This window comes from Ambystoma mexicanum, chromosome 2q (assembly GCF_040938575.1).
Source record: "Ambystoma mexicanum isolate Mex_15411 chromosome 2q, UKY_AmexF1_1, whole genome shotgun sequence".
NCBI lineage: Eukaryota > Metazoa > Chordata > Amphibia > Caudata > Ambystomatidae > Ambystoma > Ambystoma mexicanum.
This window is the reverse complement of record NC_090924.1, coordinates 599,662,789-599,685,419: the sequence shown is the minus strand read 5'-3', so window position 1 is coordinate 599,685,419 and position 22,631 is coordinate 599,662,789. Positions and strand designations below refer to the sequence as shown.

At 44.4% G+C, this 22,631-nt stretch overlaps 1 protein-coding gene across 2 annotated transcripts in view; it reads left to right on the top strand.

The window, feature by feature from the left end:
- Window positions 1-2,887, top strand: part of GORASP1 (golgi reassembly stacking protein 1) — a 234,819-nt gene extending 231,932 nt beyond the window's left edge. For both annotated transcript variants that reach the window (XM_069647745.1, XM_069647744.1), the window contains one exon: window positions 1,501-2,887. In XM_069647745.1, coding sequence (XP_069503846.1) covers window positions 1,501-1,730 — 230 coding nt within the window. In that variant the 3' untranslated portion in view covers window positions 1,731-2,887. The remainder of the gene's footprint in view (window positions 1-1,500) is intronic.
- Window positions 2,888-22,631: the final 19,744 nt, after the last annotated feature.

Genomic DNA, 22,631 nt, shown 5'->3' with positions numbered 1-22,631 from the left:
GCTCCCTGGATTTCAATCCGGGGAATTGGGCAAAAATAGAAGGCGCCTTCTGAAAAAGGGCATTGAACATTCCTAGAAGTACCCCAATACAGGCAGTGAGGTTGGAACTTGCACTCACCTCGCTAAGGGCAATAGTTGAATCGAAAACGCTGGCATTTTTCAGAAAATGTATTCAAGAGGAGGTGAAAGGAGGTTTCTTATGCTTGAAAAAAGCTCTAATTGATCAAAAGGAGCCTGTGTTAAAATGGGAGGGAAAATGTAAAACGCTCTTAACCAGTATAGAGGAATTGCCACAATCTCTCACTGACAACCCAGATGAAACCAAGAAGAAATTGCTTAACCAGGATTGGATCCAGACCCAAGCTGAAAGACAAATGCAAAATCTATGGGAAACCACTGGAGGAAAGTCTGAAACTAAACACCCTACCTAGGTACCAGCAACTTTTTCCAAACTGGTATTTCAGCGATCCGTTCTTTCGATTCCATCTGAACTTATTTCAAACTAAACAGACAAGAAATTGGGGTAGATCAGACAGCAGTACGTTGACATGTAGATTGTGCCAAGTTGAAGAGTCACAAGAATCTACAAAAGATCTGATGGATTATCAAGTCCTGGAACAGCAAAGGTTAATGTCGGAGGTGATCACTACATTTGGCCAGAGAACCAGAGAGGACTGGTGGAAAATTCTGCTGTCAGCAGAGAAGACGTCGATGACCTTGGCCCTGGTCAAATTTTTAATGGTGATCACAAAAAAAACTGGAAGAGTAAAGGAAGACCTAGTAATGGCCTTGTTTCGTTTTTTTTTTTTTTTTTTTAACCCTATGGACAAAGGTGGTTAAAGGTTGTCAAACATGTATAACCAATATGAACCACATTAAATAAAACGATCTTAACTCATTAACCAGTTTATCAAAGATAATTACCCCATAGCTTCACATTGAAAATAGTGGTACTACATGTGCCCCAAGGGGGGATGTATGGTCTCTAAGCCTTGTGTTTACATTTTTAGATTGGCTAATTCCATTTGCGAGCTTGTAAGACCAATTGAACCAATCAACATGGATACATGTAGACTTATTCTAGAAATTGGTGATGCTCATGGTCAGTTTGCCTGCCAATTGGTCTCTAGTGATTCATGAGGTATTTGAGACTCCCTATTGGAGGCATACCGGACAAATTTCATCTAGCAGAACTGTAACATGTAACCTATTGGAGTGCCACAGCTCAGTGTGATCATTACTTTGCCATAAGCATTGATCCAGAATTGTTGTATCTGGGTTAAGTAGGATTTCAGGTTTTCTCAGTTTGTCATATTTACTTTTAAAACAATTTGGCCACACTCTAGGTCAAATTACTACACCTCTTGCTTCAAACTTGCTTGTGCACGTAATGTTTAAACATAGCACTACTTGTGATAATCTAGATATAGATCTAATGGAAACTTTGGAATTAAACCTTTTGCATTGTGTATTGAAGTTTTGCATATTTGTCACTTGTAGGTTTTTCAGATCATGCAACATCTGCCCCAGACCTGCCCTCCAAGCTGCTTCCAGACAAAGCAATGTCTTTTTCTCATCTCAATGGAGCAGACACCAAAGCAGATCTTGACGAGGAATATGCTGCTCAAGGGGATGGGCCACACAACCAGGCTGAGCTTACTTCACCTGATGTTAACTCTCAAACGAATGAAGATGCAAATCTGCAGAAAGAGGAGACCACGCAGGAGTAGCAAATAGTTTTCCCATCCGACTACTTGCACCATTTTTAAATACATGACTAATGCAATGTGGTTTTTATTTTTTTACAACCTTTTTATTTTCATTTTGGGGTGGTGCAGAACCTTAAAGCAATAGTGTCCATCTAGTTTTAGTGTTTATCTGATGTAAGCCTTTACTGGCGGTGCACATTTTGTCTGTCTTTGGTCCTTAGTGGAGAATTTGGTGACGGTTGTCTGCACTGCACATGCACTACGCGTTAAGGGTGGCGGCGAACCCAGCTGCAGCCCAATTGGTAATTTCTTAAACTGTTACAGTACACATCCTGATGAAAGTTCATCCATGTGATTTGAAATGGTAAAGTTTTGGCTAGTGAATGGAAAGATTTACGGTATCCCTCCTAAGACCAATGCAACAATGAATTAAATCAGTGTTTTTCAGGTATATCATTGCCAATATTTGTATTGCCATTTTAATCTGTTGAAATTTCAGATACTATGCAGTTTAATGTGGTAGTTGCTTTAGTTTCAACGTTTCCTTTTTTTGTGATTCTAATTGTCATTTTGTCATGGTCCTTCATAAATGTGATTTGTGTCCCTAGGTCAAATTACTTTACTATGGAGGTGAGAAAAAAAATGGGGACGGGGTGGGGGGGGGACGGGGTTTCTGAATGAAATTGTACATGTAACAATGACCAGCTGCATTGATTATACGTTTTCTACAGATCTCAAAGATTTAAATGTCCCAATATTTTTACTGAGTTTTAAAAAATGGGGCGTTTTTGCAGGTTCAAACCTTTTGCAAGCTACACCATTGTATACTAAAATAGATGGGTTGTCTGTAGTATGTTTAAAACACTTCAACTGTATTTAAAGCATTTGGAGGTGAAACGATTGACCATTAGTTATGGGTTAGAGCAGAATGTTTTTAAATGTTTTTTTTTAATTCTGATGCACGCTGAGGTACAAGATTATGATGGTGCATCATGTAGCATTTTATTTACTTGGCTGAGAAAATATTTTTGATAATTTCTTTGGTGATGGCGTGTGATGGAATTTGTAATTTTAGAGTCACTGGAATGGTTGTGTACGCTAATTTTATGGAATTGTTTACGAAATGCTTCAGACACTTTAATACTCTGCTCAATAAACATGAGTGAAGTTGACACTAACAGAGTGCAGTCCATGATCCTCTTAAGTTTTAATTTAGACTAGTTTAAAGGTTGGTTTATTGATTTAAACAATATACATCATTGTGCTTGCTCTATTGTATAACCAAGAGTACAGTGTACCACAACTACTAAAATCGAGCCTAAACACAAGATTTGAAATAGGAGCATTTTACTAACCTTTTCTGAGGTTTGGAGTAAAATTGTGTTTTCTGTGGGGAGTAAAAAGTAACTGTTCATTCCTGATCCTGGTATTCTAACCAGTAATGTGTACTCCATCCAAATTACTCTTTAGGGCGCTATGACAAATGATTTCCTGCGGCACTGCAATGCTCGTTTTGCCAGTCCTAAACTATTGGGACAGCTGTGTGGGTGGAATCTGAAAGCAGACTCCATTGTGGGATTATTTAAAAACTGGTTGGGAGTAATTGGCATTTTAATATAAAAGGGCTGTTATGTGTTAGTCAGCCCTGCAGATCAGCAGTATAACAAACCAATACATGATCAACCACAATCGAGGGCATTGCTCAGTAAAATACAGAAGAATTAGCAGAGGCAAAGGGTATATACACAACATCAGGGCATATATCCACCCTAATAACACACTATCAGCAGCACGAATGACATTGGCACAAAGGTAGAAAACGCTAGAGGGCCCGACGACACCGTGGTGGTGGGTGAAAATATGGGGAGTAATGGCAATGGAGAAGGTAACCGCCATAAGAACAGACAGACATACCAGAGATACTTGTCCATATGGTCCCCTTTTAGAGACTTTGTCGGAGACAGGGAAGCCCATTTCTATAAACCACGGACCCTCAGATATATCGACCACCTAACAACCCAGAACAGTGAAAGAGAGAATCAAGACGACGAGAAAGGGGAACAAGAAAGAAAATAAAGGGGGGTAGGAGTTAACTGTTCAATTGTTACTCAAAAACCTATGTATAAAAGAAATTAACACTGCAGAGACTCTGATCTACTTGGTCCCCCTTCCAAAACTCTGTCGAAGAAAGAGAAGCTTATTTCTTCAAATCTCAGGATCTTAAACGTTTATATCTCCCGATAGTCAGAAGCACAAAAGGAGGGGGACTCTCATATGGGGTCGTTTTAACGGAAAGGACAAGAGACTCTGGAACCTAGAGGAAAAGGATCTGGGTGGGGGAGGAGGAAGAAAGTTAAGAATGAACACACAGCAACGGGTGACATCAACCCTGAATGAAAATTTGGTTTATGCACTGTGATAAAGTGTAATGAATATGTTATAATTTGATTATCTCTATCAAAAAATAAAATGGTTAAAAAAAAAATACAGAAGAATGAAATCTGCTTTTATTAGAGAGGTCTTTAAAATGATTAAGAATGCTGGACCAAGTATTTATTTCTAAGGGGATGAATATGTATATTGACTGTGCCCTAACAAGAGTTATCATACTTTGTTTAAAGCGTGTCTAGCGCGCACAGGCTAGAAAGTGAAGTCTCTCAAAGATGGGAAGATTAGTATCTTGTTTAATGATGGTTCCAGTTATCTATGGCGTGGGCCAACACCTGCAACTAAGAAGCTTGATATTGCAGGGCAGGGTCTATGGTAATGCATTCTAGGGTCTGGCACAGGTGCTGTGATGGCTTAATTTCTTGGGGGCTGGGTTAATGGAGGTTATAGTAAAATGGGTACCGTTTAGCACCAGCTTGCTCAATGTCAGTGAGCAAACTGTCTCAGACTATTAATGCTCTGACATGTACAGGCAAGAAGAGTGAGCACGACCCCAAGCTTGGTACTATCCTGACCCTCTAGTAGCAAGTCGTTGGGTTTGAAAAAGACCTCACAAAATATCTTCTCATCTGGGTCTGCTTCTACCAAACTACATGGTGTGGAGACCGAGGCGGATTTCTTTTTCTTTCTTTCCTTGCTGATAAGGCGGGACTTCTGTATTAACAAGGTATGTTGATATGATGAGATATTTTAGAATGCTTAATACCCAGAGGTTTCTAAGCGTGGACCAGGGTATCGTACCTGCAGTGCTCTGTCGTCTTGCTTCCAAGGCGAGCACGTTGCCCCTGAGTTATCCTCCCGAGACTATGCATGCGTGTGGTACCTTATGCACCCCTCTTTAAGACCTATACTTGCTCACCACACTATGTAGATTTAGTCTGTTATTTCCTGCTTTCCCCGGTTATCTGTAAACTCTAAACCACTGTAGTGCTTAACATTCATAATCCTGAGACCGTCTTGCAGATATATTAACACGTCTGCCTATGCGAGTCTCCTTTAATTGGAACACCTGCCGGTCCCCATTTGCATAGTGTTCATAAAGTATGCATGGCTCGGGGTTCAGTGCAAATTAATGCTTACCTGCCAAATTGTGACGGCCTAGTGAAAAAGCAAAAAATGTTCAGTGGAAAAACATCCATAGTTTGTTTATTCAATACAAGCCTTTTCACTATATATATTTTTTTATACATACAAAGATAATCTAACATATCTTGACTTAGATTAATTACATGCATAGCAATAAGTACAATAACAATGTATGTTCTATATATAGACGTTGCATCACATCATGATTACATATGGATTCGTAACATTTCAAAAACCTCTATCAACATCCAATATAAATTCAACAAGTTGGTTATACTATTTCCCACCATCAATTCTGACCATAGACTATCTCAATGGAACAGTAGTCCTTAATGACACATGTTCTTAATGTCTTGTGGACTCTCATGAAAGTACAAGATGTTTAGCCTCCGTACATTCAGGACTCTTGCACAGGCGGCAATCTCTTTGCTTACTTGGCATTGAGGTGCTAGTACCCATGCTTTCTAAGTTGGGGGAGTACATTAAGCTTGAATCTTATATATGCATTGTGGGCTTTTTGGCATGGTTTTGAGGTAAGTCACTATGTCCGATATTTTCCTTGAGGCAACAACTGTACTCTATGCAGAGTGAATAAGTGCTCAGGTTATTAACCCTCTCACCAATCGGAAACAAAGTCTTTTATTTTTTATTGTTGCTTTTACTAGAGTAGGATTAACAGACATTCCGTCTAAGCCATGCAGATGTAATGTCTGTCATAACCGTTCCAAAATTGACTCAATTAAGGAACATTATTTCCTTTTTAAATAGAAAATACAGAGCCTCGTACATGGATTTAGGAGGCACACGAATATTAGTGGACAAGGAAATTAATAAAAATTCATTCCAAGTGACATAATTGGGAACCGTCATCGGATGACCCAGTCTTTGTTTCCAAATAATTCCCTCCAAGGAGTTGAGAAATGTACCTATATCGGGGAAAATTCCAGGCTTTGATTATCTTCGCAAGGTAGAATTTACTAAATGGAATCGGAGAAATTACAAAGGCTCCAATGAATTCTCGTTAACTGAGTATTCAGGGTTTATGCTTTGGCTCTCGGCTGTTCTTGCATCACTCCTTTAGAGACGTAAGTTAAATTGGAGCCTACATATTTGACTGAATGGCAAAGTTCCAGTCACGCAGTTCCAACTGCCCATCTCCTAACTTTCGGTTCGTACTTGCATAAATAAAGGACTATCTTCGACTTTGCCTCAGTTGATTACAAAGTTTTTAGTCCTAAAAGCCATCAAGTGTAAAAAAGCAGGGGTGTTAAGACAACCTTGCCTTGGCCTCACTGAGGTTTTATAGTTATTGGAGATCTGAACTTTGACAAGTATTGTTCTATAGTAAAAACAAGTTTGACTAGTGCCAGGGGAACCCCACATGTTAGTAATTCCAGTCTTTGGGGGCCATTCCGAGTTTGGAGGCAGCCATGGTGCTATTGGCACCATGGCTGCCCTCCAACCATGGTTTGAATGGGGACTTATTGGGGAATTCCGACCTATGCAGACCTGGGAAGTCCCCATTTGGAAAACCATTCCCATTTGAGCCCCCATAGGGCTCAATGGGAATGGCGAAAACGGGCCCGCAAATTGCAGCCCCAACTCCATGGTCCCTTAATGGGTCACGCTAGGGGCGGCTGGTAAAACCAGTCGGCCCTGGTGGGACCTACTAAGGGACCTCGTAATAGGGCGGTAGGGGGTTAACGGCACTGGCATCCTTACCGGTGTCGTTAACCCCCTACCGCCAGGGTCGGAATCGCCCCCCTTTGTCTGATAACTCTATCGCAGGCATTTGCTAAATCTAGGGGCATCATATAGACGGTTCCCAAAATACCTTTTGAGACTGAACAGTACTAACTTTGCCCATGTACATGCTTCGAAGAGGTACCCACTTTTTTTTTATAAAAGGCTTCTGGTTTGGAATTAAAATGTTGAGTAGCTACCCACATCCCACTTTCGTCCAATATCAAGGATACAAAGAGTTTGCTGTTTGCATCCAAGAGGGTGATCATCCAATAGTTGGCTGGATTAGACCGATCGCTTTTTGTAAATGGGGATTATATAAAATGAAGACCAAGATGTAGGAATAGTTCCAGTGGCAAGTATATCTCAAAGGTAGGCTAGAATATTGGACTATAGATCAGGGTCCTGTTTCAAGATAATCCGGGCTAGATTATCATGTCCCGGAGCCATGGATCCTTTGATTTTCTGAATAAGAAGTGATGATTTCATTTACGGTATCCTTGTTAAGTGTCTCCTTATGCTTGAGGGAACACTTTTCAAGTGACTGGAACATTTCTTAAACAGAATAAAATTCCACCTAACGTCGAACCCTAATCTGGAGTTCGAAAAATGATAAATATTTGTTCATTTCAAGATGGTAATTCTTGAATACAGCAGAATGGTCACTCACTGCCAATCTGATATTAAAATCCAAACAATGTTATTCTGATGGTAAAAAAAAGTTTGATCCATGAATTAATGTTTCCTCTAGACAATATGTAAATATTTGCACCATTCTCACTTTGCATCGGAGCAAAAGGCCCAGACTCTGGTGTTAGTCACACCAGGTGCTACCCCTAAACCTTGACAAAGAAGTCATGGTTTTAGACAACAATTTAAGTGTACTCAGGATTTCAGCAGTCCATGTCGAATTGAAGTCAGCCGCACCTACCCAAACTAAAATGTTGGCCCCCTGTCCATTCCCTACGCAGGTCTCCATAACATTACTCCATGTAAGGTGAAAATCACGGTCTGCTTTTTACAGGATTCTAGTCAATATATTAATGACTCGTTTGGTATCTTGTAACTCTAATCCCAAAGCACTATGGTTAGGTTCCCCCTGCAACACCCCTCAACCCCCAATAGGTAATGTAAAGAGATGGGAGGAGAGAGCAGATATTCAGGAATAGCACAAACCAAACAGAATCTCAATTCCCCCACCCCTTTACCCCAGCCGAGCTAATTAACGTCTTAAATCCAGCAAAAACTGTTTGTTGCATCAGACATAAATACATTTCTTTCTTGGCCTTAAAATCTGTGGGATCAAAAACGCAACTAAATCTGTATTCCTATTTGGCAACAATCCTTTTTATGTTTGCTAATCCAGCAGACTTTTTAGTTTTAGGTCACTTTAAAGTTTCATCAGTACTCCTCGGACAGCTGTCGTTCAGGTAGCCCCGTGTACTGCACCCAGATTTTGGCATAGGCTGTCAGTTTTCAGACAATCCAGTTTGTCTGAAGAATGTTTTGCTCTTCACATTAGGACTTTGTATTTTCACAATGTTTCATTAGATATATGAATTTTAGCACCAGGCAAGATTTTGAATGTTGAGAAGTGTTGTGTTATAGGCATTTTGGACTTTTTGGCAACAAAGCAAATGTCATTTGTAGGCACATTTTGGGGTTTCACTTGCAAAGTGCTGCTTTTCTCTCTGCACTTTGTTTGCTGGTCATGGAGCCCACTGGCACATTTTCTGCAGGGTGTACTCTTATTTCCCCGCACATGCACCATGGTTGGCAGGTTGTGCATCCCTCTTTTTGTGTGCTGAAGCACACAGTTTTTGTAGATTTTTGGCACGCACGAGGGTTTTGCCGCCATTATGGTGAAAGAAACCAACAACTGGCAGGGTGATGCTGCATAGCGGAGTGGGTAGATGCATCCCACAGAGCGCCCCCCCCTCCCGACTTGGTTTTGACAGCCCGTCAAGGGGAAGTCGGGAGATTGGGATGTTCTTTTTCTGTCCGTGTGGAGAACTTCAGTCGCTTTTCCCATCAGTGCTGGAGGTGACCCGCTCTCCTCGCCGGTTCTGGTCAGGAGTATTGCTGGTTCTGGTTGGGAGTATGGAGCAGCACTCCGAGGTCCTTGGGTCTTTCCTCCCGGTCCCTGAGTAGTCCTCCTTGGTAATCCTTAGTCCAGATGCTAGAAGATGGAGCATAGCATGGTTATGGATATTGTCCCACTACTGTGTCAACACGTCATCTGGGGATGTCAGCAGTGGGAAAGACACTTGCATTGGTTATAATTGGCAATATTCCCCATCTGTTTTCTAATGGTCTTAACACTCTTCTTGCACATACACGGTGAACATTTTAGTGATTCTTCTGTTTCCCGATTTTTTTTTTTTTTTTTTTTTTTTTTTTCCCCCCTCTGGGTTTCTGGTTGGCTCCTCTATTTGCTGCAAAGTATGCCTGGGATGGCACTCTTCAGCTGGTTTATGTTAACCCACTTGTCTTCCCCTTCTGCCAGACTGTCCTTGGATGCAGATTCTGCAGGCGACTGGTGAGATTCTGTCCACAATTTCAAAAGGGCCCCGCCAAGATGGGAGGAATTTGCGCGCTTTGGCTTGGTTCCTTTGGGAATTGTACAAGTAGACCCGGTCTCCTACTTGGTATTCCTTTTTAGTTGTCTTGCGATCCTAGTGGGTCTTCATACTGTCTGCAGATTTCTGTAGATTCCGCTGAACATAGGCAAAGCATGTTGAAGGTGTTGTCACAGATTCTCAACATACTCATGACTTGTGGAGGCATTTATCAAGGTCTGCTCTTGGGTTCTGTAGAGCAGATGCTGGGGTAGCACCATCCTTCGTCCAGTCATCAGCTCAAATGGAGACATTTTTGTTGCAGAAGGGGTAGATCTGATGGCCATCAGGACAAGGAATAATCGAATGTCCCAACTTGGCCCAGAATCTGCCACAAACTTTTTTAATGTGCTCAAAATAGTTTTATTTTAACTCGACTCCACTATAGGACTGCCGGTAGGCAATGTGTAGTTTCCTTTTGACCCCAAGTATCTCACATCTTTGTCATCACTTTGCTAGTGAAATGGCTACCTCGGTCTGATTCAAACCCTTGGGGTAGTCCAAAACGTGAGAAAATGTGATTGATCAGGGCAGCTGCGGTTTCTGCCTTGCAATTTGGGGCCGGGAGACATTCCACCCATTTAGTAAACAAGCATGTTCTGGTCAACATGTACTTGTTCCCCCTAGACGAGCGAATCACGGGCCTGATAAAATGGACTTGCAAATCTGACCAAGGCAGTGTCATCCCCCTCTTTTGGAGGGGAGCACGGTGTGTGAGTGATGTTGGCTGAAATTGTGCACACACAAGGCACCCCTTCAAGTATTGGTCAAGGTCCTGCCCCATGTGTGGCCAGTATGCAACCTCTCGCAAGATTTCTAATGTCGTATGAAACCCCCGATGACCGGCTGTGGCCGCATCAGGATCCGGAATGAGGTGGGGACCACCCACTGGTCATGGCCAGCTAGGGATCTCCTCACCAACTAACCGTCTTGGATTCGGAACATTTTTGGACATTTCATCAATACTCTGAGGTCCTCTTTCCCAATGTAATCGGTATCCGTCAGGGGAAATTTCTCAGGGTCCCCAATGTGTTAATAAAACTTACCAATTATTGGATCCTCTTTTTGAGCCGTAATCAAATCAGCATCTGGGGTCTCATTACTCCATTGTGCAGTTGAGAATTCATTGTGAGCATTTGTCTGGGACCTAGTGATACCAGTGACCTGGATTATTTCCCCCAACGGGGACTCTATCTCAAGTAGATCCCCTTGGATGGCTCCGTTTTGGCCAGCTGATCAGCTAGGTCATTTCCAGTTTTGTCTGGTCACTCTACTTTAGAATGACCCTTGTTCTTTTTCCAGTAGATGGTCATCCCATTTGAGGTGACCAGATCAAAAATATTTTGTATAAATTTTCCATGTTTTAAAGGTTTATTATTAACACATAGCATGCATCTGGTTTTCCAGTTAACCAGGTGCTCCACAAACCCGTTCCGTACATAATCTGAATCAGTGATTATGACCAGTTCGTGGAGTTGGTGTTGGCCAGCAGTGAGGATGGCTTGATGCACAGCCATCAGCTCTGCCACTTGACTACTTTGAGGACCGATTTTTTTTGTTTGTACCCAGCGTAGGGTTCTGGGGCATCATTCACCCATGCATTTCCTACGCCGGCTACAAGTTCCTTTTCCTTGTCAACATGGTAGGAGCACCCATCCACATAACCGGTGGGCATTCCCCTCACACTTGTCTTCATAGACTTTGTGTGGGGAATTAAGGTATGCCTCCATGTTGTCCTTGATTTTAAGACTTTCGTCCTCGAGACAGTTTTCTCTGGCACAATCCTGCAAGTCAGCCAGACCTTGCGCGAGGGGACTCTTCTTGTTTTGGCCATATCTGACCTCCACAGGAAAGCCTTGCATTGATAGAATCCAGGAAGTAACTCGGGAATTACTCACATTTCTGGCCTGGATTCTGTCACTTTGAAGATATTGCAAAGGTTGGTGTGGAGTCTCCACTATGTGTTCCCCCTGGATAAACGGGTGGTAAGTCTTCAATGCCCACACCGTTGCCAGGTGTGCCTTCTCACAATAATTGAATTTTTCCTCCACAGAGGAGAACGTCTTACTCACATAGGAGATTACTTTATTGACCTTGTCATGCTTTTGATATAATACTGCAGTCAAGCATGTATTTGAGAACCCTTTCTCCAAGAACTCCTTGTTTTTGACTGGGTAAGCTAGGCAAGGCGCTTGTGAGAGGCTTCTTTTGAGTTGTCTTACTGCCTCTGCTTGTTCTGGACCCCACTGCACCCCCCCCCCCCCCCCCCACCCTGTTCAACATAAGGATCAGGGGTCTCGTGATCTCTGCATAATCCTCAATGAACTTTCTGCTGTAATTAGTTAGTCCAAGGAGGATCCTTAGTTCCCGCAGAGTTGTGGGGTCTCTTAGTTTCTGGAGTGCTTCTTTTCCTGGGGACAGAGACCCTCAGGAGTTATCTCATGCCCCAAGAAATTGACATGGGTTCTGCAACACTGTGCCTTTTGGAAAGAGTTTTGCTCCGGCAGCCCTCAACTGGGTCAGCACATAACGGATCTCTGTTCCTCCACAGTTGAGCTTTTGATTAGAACATGATCGACATAGGCCAGGTTACCCCTTTCACCCCAGTCGGGCAGGTCCTTATGCAGGAAGATGTTAAATTCATTGCCAGAGTTGATGTATCCGAAGGGAGTACGGTTCCAAGTGTACTACTGTCCCCGAAGGTAAAAGCCAGCTTGTATTGGTCCTCCCTACTGACTGGTACAGTCCAGTACCCATTGGTCAGGTCAATGGCAGTGTATACCTTTGGCCCCTGGATCTGGTCCAGCCCTTGGTCAATGTAGGGAAGAGGCCATCGGGAAGTATGGACCCGTTTGTTGAGCTCCCTTATGTCAGCAGAGAGTCTCCACTGGCCGTTTGGTTTCAAAATCCCCAGCACCGGATTATTGAAGGTGCTGTGGACTGGACGAATCATCCCACGGGACTCAAGGTTCTTAATTATTTCAGTAAGGGGCTCCATTGATGCGAGAGGCAAGCAATATTTCTTCACAAACACTGGAGTCATGCCAGGGTCCGTGGGAATTGTTGTGTGGATGTCAGTGCGACCAGTCATGAGTCCACCGCAAAGAGATCTTGAAAATCTAAGAAAACTTGTTTCATTTTTGCTTTTTCTCCAATCTCACAGGCATCGGCTAGGTTGACTCTCTCTTCAACCATCTGCCTGAAACCTGGAAAGACCTCTGGTTTGGCTATCTCAGCGGCCTCCTCCAGCTGGGTGGAGAAGTCCCTAGTCAAAGTACTGATTTGGACTGATGGCTTCAGGTGGGGAAGGCAGTCCTTGTGGACTTGAAAGATCACCTCATCCCTCCTAAAGTAACAGGTCACATCTTACCATAAGGGCAGGAAGAGTACACCAGGAAATCCCCCCCCCCCCCACATGCCGGGTGAAGATCCTGTCTGGTGTTTTGTCATTGTCGATATCACTGTCAAAACAGTCCTTAGGGATTGGTCTTAACAGTTTGCTACCTAAATATATGGAAAAATGTCGGTCATCAACCGCCATTCCAATAATGGTGCCTGCGCCCAGAGTGATACTCTTTAGGTCACTGTTGTCCACCTCTATTGGAATGGTGTTGTGTTCTGTATTGACTAGTGGTGTTGGGTTTACCCCCCAACCATTGCTGTTGGAAATGAGCATTGAGATGAACATAGGCGGCAGGATTTTTCAGTTTCTGTCCTTTTAATTTTTACTTCCAGAGAAAATTGTAGGGTCCGTTCTGGGATGGTGACTTCCTCTCCAATCTGAATTTCAACTGCATATGGCAGCAGCTGAGCTGACCGAAATGCTTTCTCTGGGTGATCAAAGTCCATGGGATTACCCGCTAACTGGGACCAGGCTTTGAAGTTTATTAGGTCCAAACTAATGGCAAAGCGATTGAGAATGTCACTACCTGAATAAAATGCAGCAGGGACATCTCGCACGACCCAACAATTATGGACTATGCTCTTGTTACCTATGGACATTTGAGCATACACCTGCTAGGCAGATGTTTGGAATTGGGTGTTTCGAGGTACATTTCCCATTTGTTTACCAGTTTAAATGTGGGAATGGCTAGATCTTTTGGGAGTTTGCGGAACATGGCCTCGCTGATGAAGCTCTTACCGCTGTTCACACATACTCGGGCGAGAACAGTGCTTTCCCTTCATTTAACTGAATTGGGATGAACTGTTCTCCAATTTTCTGAATATCAGCCAAGCTTTGAGCTGGTTTCTCATTTTGCACTATAGGATTTTCTGATTGTGAATTTGTATAGAATTTCAGAGTATTCCCTTCCAGAGTGGAATGCCACCTTAGACTGGAAGGAAGGTTGATTTTCAGAAATAGAGGGGCCTCCCCATCACCAGTTTGTTGTCCTACTGCAATTACTGTCACGTCTGGGATTTGGTTGTTCTGGAAGTGGAATTCAATTTGGTCAGGTTTTTGTTCAAGCATGTGCCATTTAAACTAACATGGTTGACACTGTTTTAATTTTATTGGTCGGTTAGTCTGGGTCCAGAGGACCTTGTTTACACAATCTATGAGGGGAGACAATCTACGCAGGATGTCATTCCCTAGTAAACCTGGTGTGTCCTCTGGAGTCACAACTATGACCGAGTGCTTCACCTTGTCGCCCAATTTTAATGTCTAAATCCGCAGTCCCCTCGACAGCAAGTTCCTTCCCATCAAAGTTCTGAAGTTGTCCAGGAAGAGGGATTTGGTATTCCACCCGACCCCCCCCCCCCCCCCGGTCCCAGATTCAGCTGATCAAAGGCCCTTTTTGAGAGAAGGATGGCTTGGGATCCAGTGTCCACCAGTGCCAAAATTGTACATTGCCCCTGTATTTGGATCGGGGCATAAAATCTTCCCTCCTTCTCCTCAAGGGGGCAAAGATAATGCACATTTTTGGCCAATTGGTGGGTTAATTTCTTTGGTTTGGATTCTGACAGAGGGGTGATTTGGGCAGGATTTTGTTTGGGATCTTGAACCTGTAAGAAAAAGGTGGCAATTCGATATGGGGGAAGCTTTTGGCTCCCCTGGTTCGGATTCTGGACTGCCCCCCCCCCCTCCTTTTTATGGAGGCAGTCACCAGAATGGGTTTGAACAAGGGGATTTTATTGCTGGTCATTCTGAGGTTTGATGATGGACGGTTTTAACTCGGTCCCCACATCTTCCCAGTCTTGATCAGGATTTCTTGGGACCCATTTTTCTTTGAGAGGAGTCCTCCCCCCCCCCCCCCCATCCCTGAAGGAGAAGATCCTTTTCCCAGAATCCTCTTGATGACCCATCTCCTTCAAATTGGAAGATTCGCACCTCCTCCACAAAATGGGTCTTTTTAGGTTCTTTGTTTCTCCTATCCACCCTCTGTTCCTTAGGTTGCTGACTTTCGGGGGCAGGAGATTCTGGTTACGGTTCCTGGGTTTCCAGGGGCTTTCCACAAGTGGGGAAGGAACCTTCCTCTAAGGCTTTACACCCCCCTTCCCCCTGTGCCTCCTCCCAGGGAACCGGTGGGTTGTCAGGGTTCTTCCCACCCAGCCCCCTCCGCGTCATTGTTCTGGAGCACCAGACCCTTGATTTGAGGAGTTCTGAGTCGCCATGTTCATTGGAGGGTTTTGCTGCGCCCTCAACATGTGACCCAGATCCTGTGCCATGTTCTGGACCTGGCGCTCCAGTTGGGACACCCGCTCTGGCTGGTACGGGGTCCTCTGATCTACCCTTGGTTGATCACGGGAGGGATAACTGTCCCTGCTCCCGTAATACCCCTGGTTGGGATAGTTTTGGTACCCCTCCACCCTTGGCCTCCCCTCTCCTGGATTGGGCTGTCTGGGCTCAGGAAAGTGGGGAAAGAAGGGTTGTTTTGGGGGTTGAGGTTTGGCGGGTACGGGGAAAGAAACTCAGCCCGGCATTTGAGGGATTACTGCCCTCCTGGGGAAAGCGAGGAGGGAAGTTTCCTGGGTTGGCCGCTGCCTGGTTGTGCCCCCCCCACCCCCTTGGGCTGGAGGAGTCCACACATAGCCCATGATGGGTGTGTTGCCCTTGTAAAGGGGGCTGATGTAGTTCGTGGAGTTGGGTCTCATTGGTGGGGTTACCTCCCTGACGCTCTGTTTGGGATTGTCCCGAGGGCCTTCTGGATCTTTGGTTAGTAGGACTCTGCGCAGGAATGTTTTTAGGCCCCCCCCCCCCCATCTTCAGATCTAAAATGGGGGCAACCTTCACCACTTTAGCAGCAGGGGTGTTGGTTGGTTTTGGGTTTTTATTAGCACTTTTACTTTTTGCTTGTTCAATGACCCAGTCTAGTGATCTTTTCTCATGAAAGTCCCTCACCAGCTGTGTCATAATGTATTTAGGGAGTGCATGAAGGAAGGTATTGACAAATTCCCTACTGTCAGTGCGCACCCTCCTGGTGGTTTGCGCAAAGGCATGTTTCAGTTCTTGGACAAATTCTTGTGGGGCCTGGTCTCCCCCCACATTGCAGGTTTTAGGCTGCCTTCCGGGCCTCTTGAGGCATTTTATGGATTGAAAAATGCTATAAGATGGCCGCCCTATAGGTGGACCATCTTACATGGTTCTGATCCTCCAGCCCCGCAAAGAAGCTGGAGTATTCAGGTGAAAATGTCCACTTGACATGCTGAATACAGCTTTGGCTTTCTTTCAGGTGGAAAGTCTCAATTTGCTCAAACAATTCGAGGTGCTCCCAAACTGAATATTTGGCATTTTTATGGTTGGGCGTGATGACACTCTTAATAGCCTTGATTTGCTTCAGAGTATCTTTCAGTAAGGCTTTTAGTTTTGTTGGCCTTTTTAGTTTTGGTCACCCTTGTCCACTCATCCTCTGACTCGGAGGTGCTGCTACCTGAGGTGGCTGTCTGATCCTCTTGGCTCGCCCTGATTCTGCAAGCTTGGGACTGGCTGGAAGAATGTGGGGGCCTAGTCTCTTGAGACCTGTGGCGCTCAGACTCTCCCTTGCTCCCTGGATTGGTTGAGTACCCCCCCCCCCCTGCTCTTAGTTGGCCTATTTTCATGGAATTCCCCACCAAATTTGACTGATCTCTAGGTAGGTGATATTTCTGAGGATCTAGTTCTGATTCTCCCCTCACTGGAGTCTCCCTGATCAGAGAAGCTGGCCCTAGCATTTGGGAGCCTGTACATAGGTGCCCGGCCATCCATTTCTGGGAGGCGCTGATCGGTCAGTCCCATAGTTCCCATTGTGTTGAAGTCTACCATACCGTGGCCCTTGGTTCATATGAGCCAGTAGACATGGGGGTGGCAGAGTCCTCATACTTTTCAGCCCCCATTTCCTGATGACATGCCAATATCTGACCTTTTTGCTCCTCTATTAAGGCCTTACTGGTGTCTGAGCTGTTCTTGCATGGCTATCTGTCTGTGGAGCCTGTCATTCTTTTCACAGAGAGCCTCATTGTCGCTCTGTGCTTCCTGCCTGATTTGGGAGTATTGGGCCAATTGTTGCTGCAGGAGTCTCGCCTCCTGAGTTTGGTCATTACTGGTCTGATTATTCTTTTCCAAGGCATCCTCCACCCGCCTGGTGTGCTCTAGTAGCTTTTTGTAATCCATTTTGATTTCACCAAGTTCCTAAGGGGCCAGGTGATTTTCTTTTAACTTTGTTTTTAAATGGCTGACTTCCTGTCCTAAGGCGTCCCTCTCGACTTAGACTGCCCCTCTGTGCAGCTAGGCCGTCCCTCTGCTTTTTCAGTGCCCCAGCTTTCTGGCGCTCCTCATCAAACTGTTTAGGATTCTAGGTCTTTAAAAGAGGAAAATAATAAATTAATTATTAATTTGTCTATCTGGTCTTGTAAGACTACCATCTGTTCTACACAGATTCTATTAAAAGTTAGTAGTTGGTCCAACTTTTGTTGACTGTTGTAGAGTCCAACCTTTCTTGACACTCTTTTTGCAGTGTCTGTGCCTGTGTATCTTGCTCTGCATTCTTTTGCAGTAGGAGAGCCAGCTCTTCTTGGATCTTGGTGGCATATTGCCTAGCCTCTGTTTCAGATTCTTGGCTACTCTGGAGCCTTTGCTCTGCAGAGTCCAGATTGCTCTGGATTTTCTGCAGTGCTTCCCCTGGCTTGTTTGTGAAATCTACATGGTCTGCTTACTTTTCCTGTATGACTCCTATGTGGAGGTACAGGTATACTGCTATTTTGGCAATTTTGCATTGCTCCTCTTTTATTTTGGGGGTCATGTACAGCTCAGTGAGTGCTTGATGTAATGGACCCTTATCCTGCCAGATATTAAGATCGATTTCAGTGACTTCTTGTTTCATTCCCTGCAGCCATACCTTTTCGTCCTGTTCTAGCCATTCACCCCTGACAAACAATTTGTGCAGTGGGTGTTCCCTTGCAATATTGATTTCCACTGGGGTGGCCATTATGGAAATATTAATTTCCTTCTGGCTTATCTCAGGGTTGCTTTACTTTTGCAAACAGGCCCAACTCCTTTGAGTATTTCTTTTGAGGGGTGCTTGTAGAGTGTAGCACAGTATGGTAACACAACAAGGTGTATGTACCCCGTCAGCTAGCATGCTGTGTTAGACTGTCACGAGTGGTATGTCTAATTCAGGATCTCGCAATGAGCCCCCAAGCTGTAAGTGATTTCAACTCCGGCTCACACCCAAGTCAAAGCCCAGCAAGTAGTGCACAACTGAAACCCTTATTTTTTTTTTTTCCTATAAGGTCAATATTCTGAATGATATACACCTCATATCAGACCCTTCTCCTGAGACCCCCTCCCCCGGGGTCACACTGAACCAGCAATCAGGCTAGTTTGAAAAGGTAAATATTTATTTAGGTATTTAAAATGTAATCACTGTTCTATGGATAGCTATGGATGTTAGGTACAAGTAGGAGTGGAAATTTCGTTTCTATCACAAAAACTGAGGGAGTTAGAGGTTTTAGTAAAGGTAGTTTTTGTAAAATGGGCACGAGAATGGAAAACAGAAATGCACTTTTGAAAATGACAAATGGGTTTGCTTACACTAGAGGATGATTATGAAAAAGTGAATACCACAGAGGAATCTTAGTTACGTGATCAGTGTAAACCGCCTACTGAGTAAACTCTGCTTCTTCAGATGAGAAAAGAGTCCGCGCAAAGATGGTTCTAACAATACAGGTTCTGAATGAAAGATAGGATGGGTTTGAGATGGGGATAAGACAATGCAAATATATTAGGGGCCACAGTTCCTCCTATTAATAATCACAAGATATGTTTTTAAATGGGACCGCCAGCTCTGGTCATTGGATTGGGTCTGGTCTAGGAAAGACAGCACATAGGCACTGTACTGGATCAGTTAGGCCGGTTGCTGGATTTGCACAGGATCTGCCCTCCTAGTCTGTGTATTTTAATCAGCTGGATGGCGAGTTCCTCAGGCAAGCCTAGTGGTGGCAAGCCAGAGGATTTCAGGATACTGGTTCAAAAGGCCTTCTCACACCACACAGCGCTTTACTGGGTGGAGAGAATAAATTTGAGGATTTGAGCCTTGCTGGAAATCAACAGTTCTCTATTGCTGGCAAGAGTTTTGGCATCTGGATCTGGAAGAATATTAAAGCTGGATGTAGGAAAGTGAGTGGATCTGTGAGTCCCTATGTGTTGTCAGCTGTCTCTATGCTTTAAAATGACATCATAAAGTGGGTGTATGGGCCAGCTTAACAAAGCTTGCCCCTGTGAGTTGGGATTGGACCACACTTCATCACTGCCTTGCAATTTGAGTGATTGGAGCAAGGCCGGATGTCACATTTTATGGTTTGCTTTACAATCTTTAGAAACCTCCCTTTAGCCACTGGTCTCAATCAGATTTGATACTAGATGTACATTTATACATTAGTCACCCTTGTATAAATCACACACAAAGATGCCATATTTTATGTGGCGGCTATTCCTCAAAACCCCACAGCGGTGGGATCTTGTCTCAACCTTCTACAGAATTTTGCCCTTTTTGCTATGAACACAATTTCCAAATGTTATGCAAATTTCCACAAATGTGTGAGTTTACATGGGGATGTGCATGTACATTTTCACAATTCTAACATTAATACATTTTGCATAAAACCACATATATTGCCATTCCTGTCCAGAACATGTCACAGTTCTACCGCATCTTCACACGTGCAGCCAAATATTAAATTAACTGTCTTTTATATTTTTCACCCTTTTGGATGACGTTATGAGTCTTAAGAATTGTTCTGTGTTCATGTGTAGCAACAGATGGTCTGCCCCTTTTTTTGTCTCCCTGCAGTCCAGGGGCATCCCCCTCCTTGTTTGTTCCTTCCAAAAGCCATTTACGACCACTTTCACACCTCCAGTTTCCTCGGCTGAAGCTCTGTCGTTGTTCCTTCTCTCTCTCTCCATAGACAACAGTCTGTTCTAACCCGCAATTAACACCTCCCCGTGAGTTTCTGCTGAGAGGAAGGCCCTCCTTCTAGGAGAAGCCTGCTTTTCCAGTTTTCAGCCCAGCCAAGCTAATTAACCTCTTAAATCCAGCAAAAAACAAATTTGTTGCATCAAACGTAAATACATTTTTTCTTGGCCTTAACCCTTTAAGTGCCAAGGACGAGGTATCTTGTCCTTGGGATTACCTCCTCAGTGCCCTTGTCCTTGGCACTTAAGGGGTTAATGAAGGAGAAAATGTTAGAAGGCTGTGCATGGTGAAATACTGAAATCAACAAAAAAGGCCTTGGCACTGGGGGGGGAAAACCCATGGCAGTTAAAAGGTTAATCTGTGGGATCAAAAACACAGCTAAAATCTTTATTCCTTTTTGGCAACAATCCTTTTTAAGTTTGCTAATCCAGCAGACTTTTTAGTTTTAGGTCACTTTAAAGTTTCATCAGTACTCCTCGGACAGCTGTCATTCAGGTACTGCACCCTGATGTTGGCATAGGCTGTCAGTTTTCAGACAAACCAGTTTGTCTGAAGAATGTTTTGCTCTTCACATTAGGACTTTGTATGTTCACAATGTTTCATTAGATACATTAACTTTGGCACCAGGCAAGATTTTGAATGTTGAGAAGTGTTGTGTTATAGGCATTTTGGACTTTTTGGCAACAAAGCAAATGTCATTTGTAGGCACATTTTGGGGTTTCACTTGCAAAGTGCTGCTTTTCTCTCTGCACTCTGTTTGCTGGTCATGGAGCCCACTGGCACATTTTCTGCAGGGTGTACTCTTTCCCTGCACATGCACCATGGGTGGCAGGTTGTGCATCCTTCGTTTTGTGTGCTGAAGCACACGTTGTTTTAGGTTTTTGGTGCGCACAAGGGTTTTGCCGCCATTGTTGGTTTCTTTCACCATAACTGGCTGGGTGATGCCGCATAGTGGAGTGGGTCAATACATCCCACAAAAGGGCGCCATAGAGGTCATCCCAGTCAACCTGGTAAACAGGGTGCCAAAAAAGATCTGACAATACGCCCATTATTAGATTTGTGCCCTGTATGTCAAGCCACAAAAATTCTGCATGACTACACTACAAGAGGTAATCCCTCTACTAAAAAAGGGGATTATATGGCATGGATATGAAAGATGCCCATTTTCATATTTCAATGTTCCCAGCGCACAGAAGATTCTTACATTTCAAGATGGACAACCAGCACTACCAATTCAAGGTGCTGTCTTTCAGAATAGCCTTGACTCCAAGGGTATTCACCAAGGAACTGGCGGTGGTGGCGGCGGCGCACCTACGCAGGGAGGCAATCCCAGTGTACCCTTATCTGGATGACTGCCTCATTACAGGGGAGTTCCCCCCCCTAATTTGCAGACTAAACATCCAAAGAACCATTGACCTCTTCCAATTGGGCTTCTCAATCAACGAGAAAGTCAAGCCTTGTGCCAAGCACCTCCAAAACAGTTCCTAGGAGCTGTCCTAAATACCCAAGAGGGGTTGGCCTTCCCATCAGATGTAAGAATTCGAAAATTCCTCATTATCAGGCCGATCGCCAAATAAGGGTGCGCAAAGCTATGCGTTTGCTAGGCATGATGGTGTCTTGCATTGACCTAGTTCCCCACGCGTGCCTGCGCATGAGACCCATGCAGGAATGGTTGGCGAAACATTGGTCTCAGGCAAGTGGTCAGTGGGACGATCTAGTGGTCGTTTCGCCAACACTAGTACAGAGTCTTCGCTGGTGGAAAAGAGAATCTTACGAAGGGGAAACCCTTCTACGATCCAGAGATACAGGCCGTTGTCACAACAGACTCCTCCCTGGCAGGGTGGGGAGCTCACTACCTTCACCACACAGCTCTGGGTCACTGGTCTCACACAGTGGCTCAGAACCACATCATTCTGCTAGAACTTCTGGCAGTCTTCAGAGCGCTTCGGGGATTCAAACCCCTCCTATCCAACCAGTCAGTGCAGATTCTAACAGCACGACTGCAATGTTTTACCTAAACAAACAGGGGGGCACTCTAATTTGGAAATGGGCACTCAAACTGAAGATTTACCTGTCATCCCAACATGTTCCGGGGGAACTCCACTCGCTAGCGGACGCTCTGAGCAGAGATCCCCTTCCAGAGGAACACGAGTGGCAACTACATGAAGGTTGTAGGAGACCTCTTCTCTCATTAGGGTTTCCCAACTATAGACCTATTTGCCACAAGCGAAAACGGGCAATGCCCAAACTTCGCATCCAGGTTCCCCCAGCCAGGCTCCAAGGGGAACGCCCTATGGTATGAATTGGTCAGGGATATTTGCCTACGCTTTTCCACCAACCCCTCTGAGGAAAATGGTGAACCAGATCCACAGAGAACCGATGACGCTCGACCTAGTTACTCCTATGTGGGCGAGACAACCATGGTATCCACACCTGCGCAAACTGGCCGTGTGCGACCCCCATCAAACTCCTGTGCCGGTACATCCTACTCTCCCAGCACAAGGGGCTAACAGTGCATCCTCAACCCAATTCTAACTTGGCAGCATGGCTCCTGAAGTCAGAGTTCGGACATCTCAATCTACCAGAGAGATGTATGGATATCTTGAAAGAATCAAGAAAACTGAACACTAGGCACTGTT